Source organism: Oryctolagus cuniculus, chromosome 12, assembly GCF_964237555.1.
Source record: "Oryctolagus cuniculus chromosome 12, mOryCun1.1, whole genome shotgun sequence".
NCBI lineage: Eukaryota > Metazoa > Chordata > Mammalia > Lagomorpha > Leporidae > Oryctolagus > Oryctolagus cuniculus.
Window position 1 is genome coordinate 87,459,782 of NC_091443.1, and position 21,142 is coordinate 87,480,923.

At 43.7% G+C, this 21,142-nt stretch overlaps 1 protein-coding gene and 1 pseudogene across 8 annotated transcripts in view; one reads left to right on the top strand and one right to left on the bottom strand.

Annotated features, from left to right (window-relative positions):
• TRIP4 (thyroid hormone receptor interactor 4) overlaps window positions 1–21,142 on the top strand; it is a 101,351-nt gene that overhangs the window by 27,239 nt on the left and 52,970 nt on the right. For 2 of the 8 annotated variants that reach the window (XM_017347962.3, XM_008268896.4), the window contains 4 exons: window positions 8,050–8,219; window positions 10,188–10,321; window positions 18,367–18,579; window positions 20,690–20,768. In XM_017347962.3, coding sequence (XP_017203451.2) covers window positions 8,195–8,219; window positions 10,188–10,321; window positions 18,367–18,579; window positions 20,690–20,768 — 451 coding nt within the window. In that variant the 5' untranslated portion in view covers window positions 8,050–8,194. Of the gene's footprint in view, window positions 1–4,316; window positions 4,506–8,049; window positions 8,220–10,187; window positions 10,322–18,366; window positions 18,580–20,689; window positions 20,769–21,142 lie in introns of those variants that run through there. The other 6 variants (XM_017347961.3, XM_070054363.1, XM_002718101.5 and 3 more) reach the window with 5 other exon arrangements.
• LOC100352348 (nucleophosmin-like) lies at window positions 10,995–12,901 on the bottom strand (annotated as a pseudogene).

The window sequence follows — 21,142 nt, forward strand, 5'->3', positions numbered from 1 at the left end:
CGTCCATCAATCCGCAGACGTTTGTGATTGGTACCCGCGCCAGGCGGGCGGTGCCAGGGCGTTTCCAGGGGGGTTCCCGAGGTGTGGGTGCCGAGATTCGGACTAGAGAAATTGGCCCGTTTAGGAAAAACCAAGCAGAAACAGCAAATTACAGCATTTTTTTTTCTTTCAAAAGTTACCACAGGGTTAACTCCTGTTTAACCCGTTTTCCTATTAGAAATCAAATTTGAAATTAAGTGGACTTTTTGACACAAATAAAAAGAATTTGAGAATTTTAATCCCTCCCTCCCACACTCCCGCAAGAAACCCCATCTACAGCATCCATAATAAAACACTTCAATGGAACGGGGAAACGAAGCTAACAAAATTCACTTTCAACGCTTTTTTGTTTGTTTGTTTGCAGGGTGATGTGAGACTTAAGAAAAATTCTGAGTTCTATGCTCACATAAAAATTTATAAAACATCTTGCCTATATCTGTACGTTCTCAGAGCTCCTAAAATGGGCACAGCCTTGCACACAGCGAGCAAGGGTAACTCTAGAATGGGAGTCATAATTGCTTTCTATTCCTATGCATATGTTTTATTACTTCAATACCCCCTGGAGAGTGATTTTCTCTTTCTGAATGTCATGCATAAAACAGGATCAGTTAAACTTGCCCGGGATGTATTCTGTTAATTGCTCACTTGAAAAAAAAAAAATCCTAAGTGTAAGTAGGGTATTGATTTTCTCTAATGAAATAATGTTTTGAACTTTAAAAACATAGGATACTTGGTACTTTAACAGAATCAACAGCCACTTGGGGTAGAATTAAAGGTTCCAGGCAACAATCAACAACAGGAAATGTTTTGGCAATTGCCTGGGTTTTATTTGTTCTTTGTCTTCCTTAACCCAGGAGTCTAAGGTTACAGCCAACTAGCCAACTTAGTGCCAGACCAACAAGCCCCGGGGTATTCCTTTGTTATGTGTGGTCAGGCGCTATCTCCAGGCACATGGTTCTTAAATTCCATTATTTCCTTTTCACTTAAAGACGCTTCTACCTGATTCTGAATTGGGTGATTTGAACTCACATCCCAGATTCCAGCAGATATTAGAACTGCAAAATCTTGCTAGTTTATTTTTCTGAATCCATATGCCAAGTAAATTGCTAGAAAGAATTGCAAATATACCTTTCCATACAGAGGCAGTCTAAATACAAAGGGTCTTCAAAAAAGTAATATAAAACTCATATTTGAGAAATTATACATAGATTTCAAAACTACTTTGTGACAAACAAACTTAATTTTAAACACCATTTTACATGAATTTTTATGAAGTGTCCTCAATTTGCTATAATTGTGTTTATTTTTCTTTTAGAGAGAGAACAAGAGGCAGAGAGAGAAAGAGAGGCCCTCCATCCACTGGTTCACTCCCCGATTGGCCCCAACGGCCTGAGGTGGCCAGGAGCCCGGAGCTTCTTCTGGGTCTCCCATGTGGGTGCAGGGGCCCAAGGACTTGAGCCATCCTTCACTGCTCTCTCAGGCCACAGCAGAGAGCAGCCAGAACCTGAACCAGAGCCCATATGGGATGCCAGCACTGCAGGCAGCAGCCTTACTGGCTTGGCCACATGCTGGCCCCATTGTGTTTGTTTTTCTTTGTATGTTTGGGTTTTTTAATCCTACAGATGGTGATGAAAGATATGTTACAGAAAAGTAAAAAGCAGTGATGCCCAGTAAAAATTCTTAAAAATAATTAAAAAAAAAAAGACATTTATTTTAAAGGAGTTACAGGGTGCGGGTGATGGTGGTGAAATCAATCTTCCATCTACACTCCACAAATGGCCACAACAGCCGGGTCTGGGCCAAGCTGAAGCCAGGAGCCAAGAGCTTCTTCCAGATCTCCCAAGCACTTGGGCCATCCTCTGAAGCCTTCCCAGACACAATAGCAGGGAGCTGGATCGGAAGTGAACCATTGCCCAGATGGGATGCCAGCGCCACAGATGACAGCTTAACCTGGTATGCCACAACGCTAGTCCCCATAAAAATTCTTAATTGAAATGTTGGCTTTTGTTTTGCTTTAGAATTAAATAACAGTTATATGGTTTGAGCCTCAAAATTTTTAAGGCCTAGCGCATTAAGAAAAATTGTAGGGGCCAGCGCTGTGGCACAGCAGGTTAAAGCCCTGGTCTGAAGTGCCGGCATCCCATATGGGTGCCAGTTCTAGTTCCAGCTGCTCCTCTTCTGATACAGCTCTCTGCTGTGGCCTGGGAAAGCAGTAGATGACTCAAGTCCTTGAGCCCTGCACCCGCCTGGGAGACCCGGAAGAGACTCCTGGCTCCAGTTGTTGCGGCCACCTGGGGAGTAAACCAGTTGATGGAAGACCTCTATCTCTGTCTCTTTCTCTGTTACTCTGTCTTTTAAATAAATAAAATAATTTTTAAAAATTAAAAAAAGAAAAACTATAGTAGGTATGAATGAGATTTCCACCTAAACTTATACCAAAAGATAACCTGGCTTTTTTTTTTTTTCTTAAGATTAACTTAATTATTTGAAAGGCAGAATTACAGAGAGAGAGAAAGGGAAAGACAGATCTTCCATCTGCTGGTTCACTCACCAAATAGCTGTAACGGCTACAGCTGGACCAATCCAAAGCCAGGAGCTGGAGTGGGGATTTTGAAGTGAAGCACCCCTGGATTGGAGGACTCCAGTCCCGGCTGCTCCACCTCTAACCCAGTGTCCTAATGCACCTAGGAAGCAGCAGAAGATGACCCAAGTGCTTGGGCCCCTGCACCCACGTGGGAGACCAGGAAGAAGCTCCCGGCTCCTCACTTCAGCCTGTGGCAGCCCTGGTGCCATTTGGGGAGTGAAGCAGCAGATGGAAGATAGTTCTCTCTCTCTCTCTCTCTCTCTCTCTCTCTCTGTAACTCTGCCCATCAAACAAATAAATGATCTTTTTTAAAAAAATGCTTATTTTTTTAAAGATATACTTATTTGTTTGACAGTCACAGGAACAAAGAGGGAGAGACACAGATTTTTCATCTGCTGGTTCACTCCCAAATAGCCATTATTATAGCCAAGGGGTGAGCCAGGCTGAAGCCAGGAACCAGGAACACCAATTCCGGTCTCCTACTTGCACGGCAGGGACCCAAGTACTTGGGCCATCTTCCACTGTTTTCTCAGGCACACTAGTAGCAGGGAGCTGGATCCAAAGTGGAGCAGCCTGACTCAAACCAGCACTCAGATTTGGGATGTTGGTATCGCAAATGGCAGCTTAACCTGCTGCACCACAACACTGGCCCCTATTGTGCAAAATATTTAAAAGAAATAGTCTCTTTCTTCATGCAATTAATATTTTATTACTGGACCAAACAGGTACAGAAATAGGTAAGTTATTTTGATACATAATACTAAATATAGCTGATTTTTGTGAAGGAGCAAAACTTGCACTATTAATGAATACAATGAACTTTATCAAGTGCTTTGCTTAAAAGGGTTATAATATTATACATTTTCAAATTAATGATAATTGTCAAAGACAATCCAAACTCAATATAAATCAATACACTTATATGATTTGGATTATGCCGATGAAAATATTGGCATAAAAAAAGATGAAACAGCATCCAATTTAATATAATCGCTTAGTCTAAATAGCCTAAAGGGAACGAGGGGTGTTTAATTTGTAAAGATATTGAAAAACCAACCACGAATCAGAAAACATCATGAGCTCCTGAAAAGTTTGGCTAAACGGGATAGGAAATGCAGATGACCCTTAAATCTGGACTACTGGAGTCGAGAATTTATGTGGAAAGTCATTAAAGACAAATCTCGCTGATGCCTGTTGAGTTGTCTTGGTTCTGCTGGAAAAGGGTGCGTGTGTGTGTGTGTGTGTGTGTGTGTGTAAAATCTCCTTCATATATACGCACATATATATACTATATATATATATATATATATATAAACAGTGTGAATCTAGTGTTAAACTACAGGAAGTATTAAACATCAGCACCAGAGGGTAAGCTTATAGCTTACAAGCTCTGAATTAAATGGACAGAAAAACCAGCGCAGACCCAAGACCTGGTCCCTAACTTTTCGGAATATTGCACTTTTAAATTTTTTTAAGCTGTCGTTTTTATCGGCATTTGAGCTGACGGCTCAGCAGAATCGCCGGCGGCTCTCCTCGGGTCCCACCCGTAACGATGCAGGAGAATCAGAAGCGGACGGAGCCTGGGTGCGAGCGTAGGGCGCCCGGGCGGCGGGAAGAAGCCGCCGGCGGCACAGGTGGGCGGGACCTGCCCCGGAGGCGGCACGGCGGGCGGGGCTGCGCAGGCTGGCGGAACCCGCGTGAGCTGGGTCGCTGTTGCGAAGGGAACTAGTCCGGCGCAGGACGCAGGGCTTCCCCAGCCCAGCTGGTTCCGGCTGGGGAAGATGGCGGTGGCTGGGGCGGTGGCCGGAGAGCCGCTGGTCCGCTGGTGCACCCAGCAGCTGCGGAAAACTTTCGGCTTGGATGTCAGCGAGGAAATCATGCAGTGAGAAACGGTTGGGGTCCGAGGCGGTTGGGGTGTGCACTGGCTGAGCGAGTGGGGAAGCGGGAAGGACTGAAAAGTTGATGGAAGAGAGGAAATTGTTTTAGCAGGTCGGGGGTTGGTGGGGAGGAGCGCTCCTGTCGACCTGTGGGCGCCGAATTTTGGCCTCCACCTTTATAATTTGGTTTCTTGGATAGGATGTCAGGCGCCACCATTTGCCAGTGGGCCCCCCTATACACTGGGAAAACGCCAAATCCATAATAATTAGACCTGTAAGCTTGCCCGGGAGCTAGTTCCTTAGGGATTCTGGAGACAGGAGGCAAGTGAAGCTGTCTTTCCGGAAATTCTTTACTCTGAACCTTTCAGTTCGCGCGGTCTGAGTCGTGTCAAAGAGGACGTGGAATTTAAACGGCGGATGGCGTGGTCCAATGCAGATAGCTCGTAACTCGGGAGTCCCAGCTGCTACTCTCTCTTGGCATTTACCAGTTTTGGAAGCTTGGGCAACTCAGTTTCCCTCTCTGTATCTGTAAAATTAATAACTACAGAGATTTACCTTGAATGTATTGAGGTTACTGTGAAACGGAGATAGTAAACCTGACAGTTTCTGACTTCCTTGGATGAACGTTCGTTGGTGCTGCTCCCGCACGCCAGGTGCTGGGACAACTCCGATGGTCAGGACAGTTGGGTTCTGCTTCTTTAGTAAGTGCTGAAGAGAGGGGAGTGGAAGGTGTTGTGGATGCATGGAAGAAAGGGCCTCGTTAAGACTGGAGAAGCTAGGAAGATTCACCGGAAAGGACGGCTTTCCCCTGAGAACTAAGTATTGGGAAAAGTGGAGATGAAGTGTTCGAGTCGGGGTGAACACTTGCACAACAAGGGGGTTCTATCAGGGAGCCTTTCAGGTGTTTCTTAGTTTGCTTCCTTGTTTATTGCTGCTGAAACCTACATTGCAATGTTAGGAATTTTGTAGGAAGTAAAGGGAGTTTCTAAGTGGGGCAAAATATACTTGTTGACAAAGAGAGCGTTAAGAGAGCCTATTTTAAAGGATTTTTTTTTTGAACCCTGGAACAGACTAAAAAAAAAAAAACATGCAAGTTATATGGTTTGACTTTACCCTTGTTTGAAGGCAAAATTAGGCTTAGTTTTCACACTTTTTTTTAGTTGTGTAATGTTGTCAAATGGAATAATGAGATTTTTACAACAGAACAGAAAAATGACTTTTGTGAATATAAGTAAATGCAAAGTTATCATATGTAATATAAAATCACTTGTTATATATAAAGATTGAGGCCATTTTTGGTGACTCAACAGTGTGAAATAGGGTAGGCATGAACCTCAGAGATGTATTCTTCATCTCGGAATCCAGTTAGATTTTGCTTGATTACACAGTGTCAAGAAAATTCTGGCTCTTATACATCGTGGTTGAATAGCTCATTTTGGAGACTCAGGCTTATCCACACCATTTGAAAGTGGAGTGATAAGAAATTTGTTTTAAAGTTGAAGCACCCAAATCTGGGTAAACACTTGCTATCGTCTTTAATCGTAAATACAAGTTAGGTGAGAAGGATTCAGAATTTATAATAAGCACCAGAGCCACCAATAGTATCATATTCCTTGAACTTACTGGGTGTTCACTAGTTATTGCACAACAGGCTGTTCTACCAGGATGAAAGCGATGCCTGTGCCTTGCCTAGCATCTAATTGAGAATTACTCAGGGTGCTAACCTGAACAATTTTGTGAGTGGCCTGAATTTAAAAAATAGTACAGATATATTAACTTCCTAATCAGTCACATATTTATAAGATATTAAGATGTGTACACAAGAGTTAGCAAACTAAAATTTGCCCCACAGTTTGGGTTAATTCTGTTTTGTTAAGATTTGCTATAAGGCCGGCGCCGTGGCTCAATAGGCTAATCCTCCACCTTGCGGCGCCGGCACACCGGGTTCTAGTCCCGGTCGGGGCGCCGGATTCTGTCCCGGTTGCCCCTCTTCCAGGCCAGCTCTCTGCTATGGCCAGGGAGTGCAGTGGAGGATGGCCCAGGTGCTTGGGCCCTGCACCCCATGGGAGACCAGGAAAAGCACCTGGATCCTGGCTCCTGCCATCGGATCAGCGCGGTGCGCCGGCTGCAGCGGCGGCCATTGGAGGGTGAACCAACGGCAAAAGGAAGACCTTTCTCTCTCTGTCTCTCTCTCTCACTGTCCACTCTGCCTGTCAAAAAATAAAAAAAAAAAAAAAAAAAAAAAAAAAAAAGATTTGCTATAAAACATATTTGGATGAACTTGTTCTTTATTATACTGTTAAACAGTTAAAATGATATTTATTCAAAATATTTCTAGAAATCTTTGTACTTAACTGGTGGTTTGAAAACTCCAGGGTTAAGGTTAAATGATCTCTTGACATCCCTTAGAGTTGTGAGTTTTTTAGAACAGTTCACACTAGGGGAATTGGGGCTGGCATTGTGGTGTAAAGGATTAAGCTGCCCCTTGCAATGCTTGCTTCCCCTGTGGGTGCTGGTTGGACACCCTCCTGCTCCACTTCCAAAGCAGCTCCCTGGTGATATAATCACAGGCTCCTGGCCTTGACCTGGCACAGCCCTGCCATTGCAGCTGTTTGGAGAATGAACCAGTGGATGGAAGATCTTTCTCCTTCCCTCTCTCTCTGTCCTTTCTCTGTGGGAGAGCCAGAAGAAGCTCCTGGCTCCTACTTTTGGATTGGCTCAGCTCTGGCCATTGTGGCTATTTGGGGAGTGAACCAGCAGATGGAAGACTTCTCTGTCTCTCTCTGTTTCTGCCTCTGCCTCTCTGTAACTCTGCTTTTCAAATAAATAAATAAATCTTTTTAAAAAGAATTTTTTTTTATTTTTATTTTTTGAAAGGCAAAGTAGAAGAGAGATTTTCCATCCACTGGTTCACTCCTGAAATGCCTGCTGGGGCTAGTTCAGGCCAAAGCCAGGAGCCTGGAACTCTTCCCAGGTCTCCCTCTTGTGTGGCAGGGATCCAAGTACTTAGGCCATTACCTGCTGTGTGCATTAACCAGGTACCAGGCGCGGTGACAGGGCACTCAGGTGTCCCAGGCTGTGTCTTAACTGCTGTGCCAAATGCCCTCCACAGTTTTTAATAATGTTGAATCATTAACTAATTAGGTTGTAGTGTATTTTATATCTTTTGCAAAAATAAGAGAAAATTTAGATGTTTCAATATAGAGATTAAGTGATTCATATTGTTTCCAGTAACATATTATGACTGCAGATGTGCAGTTATAGAAAATTTTCTTGTGTTAAGGTCAGCCCCACAATCTTTCAGAAGACTGATTAGATTCCAGACATACAGAGAAACAGTTAATGGCTAAATACATATGAAGGATAGATTTTCTACTACTTGAGATGGGGGCTTTGCCCTAATCAAATTTATGTCCCTGGCATCTAGCATAGTACTTAGCTCTCTAATAGATTAATGCATTAATTTTACTACCTTCATCTCTATTGTGATTATTGAAAATGTATTATACACTAGTCTTGTTTCAGCAACTTGTATCTTTGTCTCCTGAGGTATGTTCTGTCAATTGAGAGTGCCGAAGAGATTCGAGAATATGTTACTGATCTACTCCAGGGAAATGAGGGCCCAAAAGGTCAATTCATAGAAGAACTTATAAATAAATGGCAGAAAAATGATCAGGAGCTGATTTCTGATCCTATGCAGCAGTCCTTCAAAAAAGATGGTAAGTTAATGTAATTAAATAAAGGTTGAAATATTACTGGTAAATGAGCAGATTTAAAGGACTTATTTTCTACCATCTGTATTTTTTTTTAAATGCTCCAAACTCTGAAACTTTTTTTTTTTAAGATTTATTTTATTTATTTGAAAATCAGAGTTACACAGAGAGAGGAGAGGCAGAGAGAGAAAGAGGTCTTCCATCCGATGGTTCACTCTCCAGATGGCCGCAAAGCCAGGAGCCAGGAGCTTCTTTCAGTCCCCCACGTGGGTGCAGGGGCCCAAGGACTTGGGCCATCCTCCACTGCTATCCCAGGCCATAGCAGAGAGCTGGACAGGAAGTGGAGTAGCCGGGTCTCGAACCAGCGCCCACATGGGATGCCGGCACTTCAGGCCAGGGCGTTAACTTACTGCGCCACAGCGCCGGTCCCCATCTGTATTTTTTTTTTTAAGATTTATTTATTTATTTGAAAGTCAGAATACACAGAGAGAAGGAGAGGCAGAGAGACAGAGGTCTTCCATCCGCTGGTTCACTCCCCAATTGGCCACAATGGCTGGAGCTGCGCTGATCTAAAGATAGGAGCCAGGAGCTTCCTCCGGTTCTTCCCATGCAGGTGCAGGGGCCAAGGACTTGGGCCATCTTCTGTTGCTTTCCCAGGCCATAGCAGAGAGCTGGATGGGAAGTGGAGCAGCCAGGTCTTGAACTGGTGCCCATATGGGATGCAGGCACTGCAGGCAGCTGCTTTACCCGCTGTGCCACAGCGCCGGCCCCCATCCTGTATTTGTTTACAGCTAACTTAAGCATAATTGTGTATACATATTTTCAGTTCAACTTTGTCTCATCTTTAATGAATTTTATTCTAATTTAGACTTTTTCAGCTTGGAAAATATCATCAAATATCTGTTTGCAAACACAAATGTAGCTTCAGAAGAAATGTAGGCTATTCATTCTTGGATTAAAGAAATATTCCTCAATTATGTATACACCTGATTGAAAATAAGATGTTGACAAATTATAGTAGAAAAAGCAATTAAAAGTGACTAAACAATATAAAAGATGAACACTGAGTTAAATGATCCATGGCCATTATTATTGTTATATAATCTAAAATATCAGATTTTAATTTAGCTTCTGAATCACAGCCAGTACTATTTTGTTGACTTCTTTATCATTGACTATCTTTTTTTTAAATTAAGATTTTAAAATTTATTTTGGAGAAGTTACAGAGAGAGGAGAGGCAGAAAGATCTTTCATTTGCTGGTTCACTTCATAGATGGCTGCGATGGTCAGGCTGGGCCAGTCCAAAACGAGTGGCCAGAAACTTCATCCAAGTCTCTCATACGGGTGGCAGGGGCCCAAATAGTTGGGCTATCTTCCACTGCTTTTCCTAGGCCATTAGCAGGGATCTAGTTTGAAAGTAGAGCAGCCAGAACATGAACCATTGCCCACATAAGATGCCAGCATTGCAGGCGACAGCTTTACCTGCTACACCACAACGCTGACCCCAATTACAATCTCAAAAATGATGGTTTAAATTTAATTATGACATGAGAAGAAAAAGATAATTAATTAAAAATCTGCCTAATTTTTTTTTAATTTGATAGGTAGAGTTATAGACAGTGAGAGAGACAGAAAGGTCTTGCTTCCATTGGTTCACCCCCCAAATGGCCGCTACAGCCGGCACTGTGCCAATCCGAAGCCAGAAGCCAGGTGCTTCTCTTGGTCTCCCATGCGGGTGCAGGAGCCCAAGCTCTTGGGCCATCCTCCACTGCACTCCCGGGCCACAGCAGAGAGCTGGACTGGAAGAGGAGCAACCGGGACTAGAACCGGCGCCTATGTGGGATGCCGGCCCCCAAAATCTGCCTAATTTCATATCTTGACTCTAAATATTAAACATAGCCTTCTGTTATTAGCTAAAGAAGTTCACAAGTGAATCGTGCTATTAATCTGTGTTTGTACTTTTGTTCTTTATAGAAATACTAGATGGTCAAAAATCAGGAGACCAGTTAAAGCGCAGTCGCCGGAAAGGGAGAAACAAACAGGAAGTTCCTGCGTTTGCTGAGCCTGACACAACTGTAGAGGTCAAAACACCTTTTGATTTGGCCAAGGTAAGTACTTATGGAATCAAACTCTTTCTAGCTTATGGAAAAGGGAAAGTGACTAATATATTTCAGAGAGCAAAATGTACAAATTAGTGTAGAATAATCCAAAAATTGTACTTTAGAAATTTATATTTATTAAATAAGTTTTCTATGAAAAAATCCATGAAAAAAAAAACAAATTAGTGTAGAATGACAATTCTTCAACACAAGCATGGATTTTAGGGAAAGAAAGTGATAATGATGACTTACTGCTTTCTGTATGGTAGATTGTTTTTGACAGCCTGCGTAGATAAGTATTAGAAGGGGATTTTTGCTTAGAGATGAGATTGAGAGAGAAATAAGAGGGAAAATATTTAATGAAGTGCTCCAGGTTTCAACTCCAATCTTTTTTGTGTGGGTTTATACTCAAAGAATGCACAGTTCTACCTGTTTATTATGGCTTTTCTTATTTTGAATCTGCTTCCTTTTCCTCTGCTACCACCACTATCATCTTCATTCAGCTTTTTCACATTCTCTTTTTTTTCTATTTTATTAAAATACTGAGTTTATTTCACATATATATTTGTCTCCCCACCATTTCATGTCTGACCACTGCTACTACTGTGTCCTATCGTAACATTCCATACGTACTTAAAACCAAGCAAAGGGTGGAGTTCCTTCTTTAAAAACTAAAAAGGTATTTTGGACAACACGTTCTTGGCAATGGAACCTGGACAACATTTATCAAACACGGTAGGGAAAGTTACCACTCTGCATTATAAAAAGGACAGCCAGATATCAACTGTTACAGAAATGAAATAAGACGGAAAATTTTAACGAACTGTTTAAACTATTTTTTTAAAGAGGCTTCCTCCACTGCCAAAGATCTTGAATAGCCTCCTGGTCAGTCATCCGGAAGCAATTCTTCACATAATTGATGAATTTGGCTTCCACTTTGGGAAGAGAACCACCTTTTTCTTTTTCTTTTTTTTTTATTATTATTATTTTTTTTTTTTTTGACAGGCAGAGTGGACAGTGAGAGAGAGAGACAGAGAGAAAGGTCTTCCTTTGCCGTTGGTTCACCCTCCAATGACTGCCGCGGCCGGCATTCCGCGCTGATCCGATGGCAGAGGCCAGGTACTTATCCTGGTCTCCCATGGGATGCAGTGTGGGGAGCAACTCGGACTAGACTAAGTTACTGGAATTAAGACTTATTCTATGCATCTGCTCTCCCACAATATGGTGCTGGGAGAGGAGTAAACAGCTTTTACACAGCTGCCTCCAGTTCGACCAGTAACCTGCAGGAGCTGATCCTGCTCCTGATTGGAGGAGAGCAGCGTACTCGGCGTGTGGGTAGCAGAGTTGGGATTGGTCGAAGAGGACTATAAAGGAGGAGAGAGACAACATGCACCAGGAACATCTAAGGGGAACATCCGAATAACAACTGAGCAGCCCCCGAGAGAGCTGGCCGGCGGTGTGCCGCTCCCCCGCAGAAGTGGGGAAAGTGGCAGGGGGCACCGCCCTTCCACGGAGGTGGAAGGATCGGTAGCCAACCCGGGAAGGACCAGCAGTAAACCCGGGGAGAGCCGAGCAGACAAAAGAACAGTGCAGGGTCTAGTGTCGTTCCTCTGTGAAGAGGGGGAGCGACAGTGCAGGGCCCAAGCACTTGGGCCATCCTCCACTGCACTCCCTGGCCACAGCAGAGAGCTGGCCTGGAAGAGGGGCAACCGGGACAGAATCCGGCACCCGACCTGGACTAGAACCCAGTGTGCCGGCGCCGCAAGGCGGAGGATTAGCCTAGTGAGCCGCGGCGCCGGTGAGAACCACCTTTTTCTATACTTGCTTGCATTTTTGCTTTGATGTCTCCTACAGAACTAGGTCCTTTTGGTGTTGTAGGAGTTTTTTCCTGTTTTTTTGAAGGATTCTTGACCTTTTAATCTTGGTGTTGATGGTTTTGAGTCTTTCCCATTCTGGTTTGATTTCTGTACATTTTTGGCTGGGGTATCTCGTATAGATTTCTTCACTGGAGCTTTTCTTTCACTCCTCCTCCTCATCATCATCTTCATCATCATCGTCATCGTCATCTTCATCGTCTTCTTCAGCAACAAGCTTTACTTTTTTCTGTGGTACCTTGCTGCCACCTCTGGGGCAGATCGTTTTCCAGATATACTTAATAGCTTCCCATCCTCTTCCTCTTCATCTTCTAACTCTGCATCTTCCTCCACAGCTACTAAGTGCTGTCCGCTAATATGCACAGGCCCTGAACCACACTTCAGCCTTAAGACCGCAGGTGGTGTTATTTCAAAGCCCCTCAAGGGAAACCGTTGGCTGTACAGACATTTTCAAAGTTGCCAGTGTGACCTTAATTGGGCTGCCTTCGTAATTCATTGCCTCTGCTTCAACAACGTGCAGTTCATCCTTTGCACCAGCGCCTAAACTGACCGTTCTTAAAGATAACTGGTGCTCATTTTCATCATTGTCCACTTTAAAGTGATAATCTTTGTCAGCCTTTAGTTCACAACCAAAAAGATAGTTCTGGGTCCTCAAGGGGCTCATGTCCATGTCCATCGAATCTTCTGTGACATGGAGGGACGAACTTGGGTGGGAGAGAAAGCGGATGGAGATTAGACGCCCACTGCTGCAAAGAACAGCCATGCAGGACGGAATCACGCCAGGGCACATTCTCTTTTGACTCTTACAATGGCCATTTAGGATAACCAAACATATTTATAAGCATGGCAATTTGATAAACTACATTTCCCAAAAGAAGAGAATAGTTAATAGCTAAGATGTAAGAGTAGCGACTCAAAAATTCTGAGTGTAATCACCATATAAAAAACATGGAAAACTGTTTGCAAAATAATGTTATGTTACAGAAAAAGAAAAAAATGGAGACTGGCATTGTGGGGCAGCAGGTTAAGTTGCTGATTGCAACGCCCAGCATCCCATATCTGATTGAACTCCCTGCTCGTGCACCTGAGAACGTGGTAGAAGATGACCGAAGTACTTGGGTCTCTGACAGCCATGTGGGAGACCCAGATAGACTTCCAGGCTCCTGATTTCAGCCTGACCCAGCCCTGACTGTTGTAGCCAACTGGGGAATTGAACCAGCTGTCAGACTGATTGGGGTGTTGAGGCATGCAGGGCTGGGAACTGAAAGAACACTTGTGGAGCTGTAGGCAGATGGGACATTCTTCATTTAGGCAGCAGCAACAGCAGCAGCATAGGTGTCCAGAACCCAGCAGCAGCAGTCCACAAAGGCTGGCTCTTTCGGATTGGGTTACACGATAGTGGCCATTAGCTAAGGAGTTACCCAACAGAAAATCTGTCAGCCCTACTGGACCCACTCACTGGCAGAAAATATATCTATCACTGGGAACTGCCCGGTTGCCATGGAGGCATAGGTAAGAGAGTATAGCAGGATGCAGTCTTAACACTATTAGTTGATCTATTTACCTGGATTTTCTTACAGTTTCAGCACCAGTGGATGAAAGATCCCTCTTTCTCTCTTTCTCTCTCAATCTGTTTCTTTCCCTTTCAAATAAGATAAATAAATATATAAATAGTTTGCAAAAATATATACTTTAAATCATAGAGATGTTTTCTATATAATCGTCAAAGATTTTTTAAATAGCCAGCACCATGGCTCACTTGATTATCCTCCACCTGCGGCACCAGCATCCCATATGGGCACCAGTTCAGTCCCAGCTGCTCCACTTCTAATCCAGCTCTCTGCTATGGCCTGGGAAAGCAGTGGAGGATGGCCAAGTCCTTGGCCCCCTGCACTCACATGGGAGACCCGGAAGAAGCTCCTGGCTCCTGGCTTCGGATCGGTGCAGCTCTGGCCATTGCGGCCAACTGGGGAATGAACCAGCAGATGGAAGACCTTTCTTTCTCTCTCTGCCTCTCACTGTCTAACTCTATCTGTCAAATAAAAAAAATTTTTTTATAAATAAAATACTCAGTGGTGATAAACTTACATTAAAATAAGAATTTCATTAGTGCTGGCATTGTAGTGCAGCTTCTCCACTTCCAATTCAGCTCCCTGCTCTGTGCCTGGGAAAGCAGCAGAAGATGGTCCAAGTACTTGGGTTCCTGCCACCCATGTGGGAGACACAAATGGAGTTCCTAGCTCCTGGCTTCAGCCTGGCCCAGCTCTAGCCATTGCAGCCATTTGGGGAGTGAACCAACAGATGGAAAATTCTCTCGTTCTCTCTCTTTTTCTCTTTCAGTCTATTGTCTATGTGTCTTTCTCTCCTTCTGTCTCTGTCACTCTGCTTTTCAAATAAATAAAATGTTAAAAAAAAAAAAAAAAACTAAGCTGCTGCTTGTGATGCCAGCATCCTGTATCAGAGCAGCAGTTTGGGTCCCAGCTGCTCCACATCTGATCTAGCTCCCTGCTAATGTGCTTTGGAAGGCAGCAGAAGTTGGATTAAGTACTTGGGTCCCTGCCACCCATGTCGAAGACTCAGATGCAGTTCTAAGCTCCTGGCTTCACCCTTGCCTAGCTCTGGCCATTGAGGTCATTTGGTGAGTGAACCAGTGGATGGAAGAACTCTAGGAAGTAGTCAGGAATAAGAAGAAACTCTTATGTTCTATACAATGTTATGTACAGTTTTGAAAAATTGACATGACCTGATGATCTGGTGTAGAAAAAAGATTATTTGATGTAATATCATGCAACTAATAAAATAGTTCTCCAGGAGTGATTAAGATAATAAAGTAATTTGGCTTAGTGATTAAGATGTCATTGAGTGCCTGTAGTTGATACCTGCTTCTAGCTACTTTCTTGCTAATGCAGACCCTTAGAGGCAGTGGTGATGACTCAAGTGACTGGGTTCCTGCCACTCTTGTGGGAGAACTGGGTTGAATTCTGGGCTCTGGCTTTGGCTCTAGGTGGGGGCTATTGCAGGCATTTGGGGGATGGAAACTCTTTCTCTATTACTCTGCCTTTCAAATATAAGAATAAAGAGAAAAGATACACAATTTAATAAGGTTTTGGGGGTACATTTCTATTAAAAAAAAAAAAAAAAGGAGCCGGTGCTGTGGCTTAGCGGGTAAAGCCACCGCCTGCAGTGCCAGCATCCCATATGGGCACCAATTCGAGTCCTGGCTGCTCCACTTCCAGTCCAGCTCTCTGCTGGCCTGGGAAACCAGTAGAAGATGGCCCAAGTCCTTAGGCCCCTGCACCTGTGTGGGAAACCCCAGAAGAAGCTCTTGCCTCCTGGCTTCTGATCAGCACAGCTCCAGCCATTGGAGTCAACTGGGGAGTGAACCAGTAGATGGAAGACCTCTCTCTCTCTCTGCCTCTCCTTTTCTCTCTGTAAATCTGACTTTCAAATAAATAAATAAATAAAGCTTTAAAAAACACAACAATATAGAATTTATGAGGTGAAGTCAGAATTCTACTTGTTTTCTATACCTAGTGATAGTCAATTCCCTGCAGAAGTTATGCCTGAGATACTTATGGTTGTCCCAGAATGAGGGGAGCAGCTACTCCTGGCCATTGGCTGCTGCTAAACACAGCTGCTGTGCACAGGCCACTGCCTCACCACAAGGGATCGGTAGTATCTGTAGTAAGAAGGTTTCAAGGCTGTAGTTCCCAGTCCTGGCACCCTGTAGGTGACTTGTCATGATTTTGTTGTGAATCTTAGTAGTCTATTTTCTTTTTAAAGATTTATTTTATTTATTTGAAAGACAGAGTTGCAGAGAGAGGTAGAGACAGAGAGAGAGGTCTTCCGTCCGCTGGTTCATTCCCCCAGATGGCCGCTACGGCCGGAGCTGTGCCAATCCGAAGCCAGGAGCCAGGAGCCAGAAGCCAGTAGCTTCTTCTGGGTCTCCCACGTGGGTGCAGGGGCACAAGGGCTTGAGCCATCCTCCACTGCTTTTCCAGGTGATTAGCAGGGAGCTAGATCAGATGGGGAGCAGCTGGGGCTCAAACCAGCACCCATATGAGATGACTTAACCGTATCACCATCCCCTGGATTTTATTCTAAGCACAATGAGAAGGAAGTGGATAGAGGGTCTCCCCTCCCCTCCCATCCCCTTCCCTGCCCTCCCCTCCCCTCCCCTCCCCTCCCCTCCTGCTGTCCCTCTCTCCCTCTCTCATTATCACTCTGCCTTTCAAATAACTAAATCTTTTTTTAAAAAGATGGTGGGCATTGTGGCACAGCAAGTTATGCTGCTGCTTATGACATCCACATTCCATATCAAAGCGCCTTCAAGTCCCGGCTGCTCCACTTCCCATCCTGCCTGGGTAATACGCCTGGGAAGCAGCACTGATGGCCCAAGTACTTGGGTTCCTGCCACCTATGTGGGAGACTGAGATGGTGATCCTGGCTCCTGGCTTTAGCCTGGCCTAGCCCTGGCTGGTGAGCATTTGTAGAGTGAAGCAGATGGTAGATTTTTTTTCTCCATCCCTCCCACCCTCTCACCCTCTCCCTCTCTGTCACTCTGCCCTTCAAATAAATAAGTAAATCTATCTACCTGCCTATTTATCTGTCTATATTTAAAAAGAGACATCAAAGCACAACTCTCAATCCTTCAAGTATCTTAATGTAACTTGGTCCTTTTTTTAAATAAATAGCTAATTTATTTGAAAAAGGGACGGAGGGAGAGAAAGATCCTGTGTCTGCTGGTTTATACCCCTAGATTGCCACAACAGCTTGGATGGGGTCAGCCTGAAGCCAAGAGCCAGGAAGAGCCAGGAATTCCATCCTGGTTTCCCAAGTTCCTTGCAATGTGTCATTTGGATAACTTTTTTTTATGAAGTTCTTATTTAGGTCTTTTGTCCATTTTCCTAGTGTGTTAATCATTTTTTTTTTTTTTGATACCTGGTTGAGTAAATTTCTTACTGATTTTTATTATTTATTGTCCATATTTACAAATCTATGAGTATGATCTGTTTTTAGAGGCATTCTATGTTCTTACAATCTCCAATTTAAGTTTGTTCTATATATGAAATCTCAAAAAGTACATGGAAAATGTACATTATAAAAAAACTATATAGATATCAATTTTTTTGTGGCAAAATAAGCTTCTCTTTTAATTTCACATTCTACTAACTGAGTCTTACTATAAATAGCTTTGACTGCTATATTTACCTTTCCTTTTTTTTAATTTATTTTTTGACAGGCAGAATTAGACAGTGAGAGAGAGACAGACAGAGAAGGTCTTCCTTTTTCCATTGGTTCACCCCCCAAGTGACCGCTAAGGCCAGCGCACTGAGGCTGGCGTGCTGCGCCGATCTGAAGCCAGGAGCCAGGTGCTTCTTCCTGGTCTCCCATGCAGGTGCAGGGCCCAAGCACTTGGGCCACCCTCACTGCACTCCCGGGCCACAGCAGAAAGCTGGACTGGAAGAGGAGCAACCAGGACAGAATCCGGTGCCCCAACCGGGACTAGAACCCGGGGTGCTGGCGCTGCAGACGGAGGATTAGTGAGCCGCGGCACTGGCCGATATTTACCTTTTTTTTTTTGGACAGGCAGAGTGGACAGTGAGAGAGAGACAGAGAGAAAGGTCTTCCTTTGCTGTTGGTTCACCCTCCAATGGCCGCCGCAGCTGGTGCGCTGCGGCTGGTGCACCGTGCTAATCTGAAGGCAGGAGCCAGGTGCTTCTCCTGGTCTCCCATGGGGTGCAGGGCCCAAGCACTTGGGCCATCCTCCACTGCCTTCCCAGGCCACAGCAGAGAGCTGGCCTGGAAGAGGGGCAACCGGGACAGAATCCGGGGCCCCAACAAGGACTAGAACCTGGTGTGCCGGCGCCGCTAGGTGGAGGATTAGCCTATTGAGCTGCGGCGCCGGCCTCGATATTTACCTTTAACCAGCCTTAGTAAGGACTGAGAGCTACTAGCAGAAAAAGCAAAGCAATTAATGAACTAGTTTCCCTAGAGTATAACCTTTCCTTTAGACCCTTGATTATAAGCAGTTTGTATTTCTCCCTCTCCCTTCCTCCTTTCATGGTGCTTGGGTAGTATTTAAGATGTTATTGAACAAAACTGAGGTTCCCTCATCCCTTTGACTTGGTTCATTGTCATTAATTATTCAGTGATACTCTGTTGTCTTTGTACAATTAGGCACAAGAGAACAGCAACTCTGTAAAGAAGAAGACAAAGTTTGTCAATTTGTACACCAGAGAGGGACAAGACAAGCTTGCAGTCCTGCTCCCTGGTCGCCACCCTTGTGATTGCCTGGGCCAGAAACACAAACTCATCAATAACTGTCTGATCTGCGGGCGTATTGTCTGTGAACAAGAGGGTTCTGGCCCCTGCTTGTTCTGTGGCTCTCTGGTAAATTGTTTCTTTTATATTTTACTATGCTTTGTGCTAACACACGTGGACACTCAGATCCCTCGTAATTTCTCTTTTTTCTTTGTAAATTACTTCCTTAAGATGTCCAGTGAACTCTAGTATCAGAGATTTGATCACTCAGAAATCCAAGATTATATCCTAGTACTGAGGCCTGTGGTGATGAGGGTTTTGAGAGTATCCATTGTTGAGGAACTCAAGGCTTGTATCAGATTAACTTTAATTCAGAAAAACCCTAGGGCTTGAAACGTCAAAAATTTTTGATCAAGTCTTCAGATGTGGCTGAAATCCCTTGGGGAACAGAGCTACTGTGGCATAATCCTCAGGTCATAACTTCTGTTTCCAGAATACCACTTAGTTGTAGCTCTGCCTTGTCTGAGAGAATGACCTCAAGAATGCAGCAGTAAACCCCTAATGACCTGTCTAGCTCATTCAACCAGTTGAATTGGCTCGCAGAAGGAATGGCATTTGCTATTGGTAAAGGCATCCATTTTATGTTGCTTTTTTTTTCTCTTCTTCTCTGATGGCGCCCTTAATTTTTCCATATACTCAGAATAAGCTGATAGACAGTGGATGACCTGAAAAATAGTGTCTACCGAAACAAATTTTTTAAAACCAAGTAAATCTCCTCCCATAGGAAGCATTCAATAGAGAAGGACCCATAGCTATGGCAGGAGCTTTCTGTGCCATTGAGCTATTGCTGGGAAGTGCAGTGCCTTCTCTTAGGTACATTGAATCCTTCAGTTCAAGAAACAGTAATGGAAAGCAGGGAGGTCTTGAGGTCTTGCAATTTTATAGGCTCAGTATAGCCCCCACTCAGCCCCCTTTTTTACAATTGCAGTGATTTTACAATAAACAGAGCATCTTCTCTGCTTAATAGAGTCAATATTTTATAGGTAGGTGATGTTTAAGGCAAAGAAACAAAATATACATAGTTTAAGGTCTAGACTGATTCTCACTAGTGGCACTGTAATTTGCTGCCTTTTCTTTTTCCTTATAAGATTTATTTTATTTATTTGAAAGTCAGAGTTACACAGAGAGAGGAGAGAGAGAGAGAGAGAGAGAGAGAGGTCTTCCATCCATTGGTTCACTCCCCAGATGGCCACAATGGCCGGAGTTGCAGTGATCTGAAGCCAGGAGCCAAGAACTTATTCCGAGTCTCCCACATCAGTGCAGGGGACCAAGGACTTGGGCCATCTTCTACTGCTTTCCCAGGCCATAGCAGAGAGCTGGATGGGAAGAGGAGCAGCCAGGACTAGAACTGGTGCCCATATGGGATGCCTGCGCTTCAGGCCAGGGCTTTTAACCCACTGTGCCACAGCGCCGGCCCTGGCCCCTTGCTGCTTTTTCTGATTCTTTTTTTTTTTTTTTTTTTTTTTTTTAATTTATTTGACAAATAGAGTTAGACAGAGAGAGACAGAGAGAAAAGTCTTCCTTCTGTTGGTTCACCCCCCAAATGGCCGCTATGGCCGGAGATACGCCGATCCGAAGGCAGGAGTCAGGTGCCTCCTCCTGGTCTCCCACGTGGGTACAGGCGCCCAAGCACTTGGGCCGTCTTCCACTGCCTTCCCAGGCTACAGCAGAGAGCTAGACTGGAAGAGGAGCAACTGGGGCTAGAGACCGGCGCCCTTATGGGATGCTGGCTCCACAGGTGGATGATTAGCCAAGTGAGCCACGGTTCTGGCCCCTGCTTTTTCTGATTCTAATAAGACATCTGCTTATAATTCCTCTTGACCAATTGGGTTTCATGATTAAAACTAAGAGACTTTTTTTTTTCTAAAAAAAATATACTTTTCTTTATTCTCAACAGTGGCAAATATTTTTCCTTTGAAATCAGGTTAAACTTTTTTTAAAAAAAACATTCAAATCATTCAGGGAGGCTTACAGTGAAATAAGTTTTTATATGGCTTGTTACAAAAGAGAGAAATGGAAAGATAGGGCAAAACTCAGCTGGATATAGATGTTTTGGTGTGTTTGGATGAAAAAGCACCAACAGTCACTATTTTATTGTTACGTCTAATATGGAATTTGAGATTACTTTTAACGCTAAATCAAGAAAACCGTATAGTGTGTCTTATTCTTATTACTACAGGTATGTACTCATGAAGAAAGGGATATTTTACAGCGTGACTCAAACAAGAGCCAGAAACTACTGAAGAAGCTAATGTCAGGTAAGCAGCAGTATTTTGATTAGATCACTATGGTGATGGGTGTTCCTTGTATTTTTGATTATTTTTCTTTCCTATATCTTAGTGTGCAAGATGCAATTTACCTATTTTTATTCTATAAGCATTTGTGTTTTGTTTATTATTTTATTATTTTTTTATGAACATGGATTCTATGTTTAATGCAGACCCAAGATCACACATTTTGGGGAGTAGCTTTTACTTGCAGTACAGATTCTTTTCATGTAAGGCCACAAAAATACAGTATCATAGATGTGATGAGCCCAGTTTAACAGTTAGATGGAGTAGCCAAGTTAGCACTTTCAGCTCCCAGCAGGGTCAGAAACAGCTAAGTCAGTTATTTACTAGGGCTCATTCTG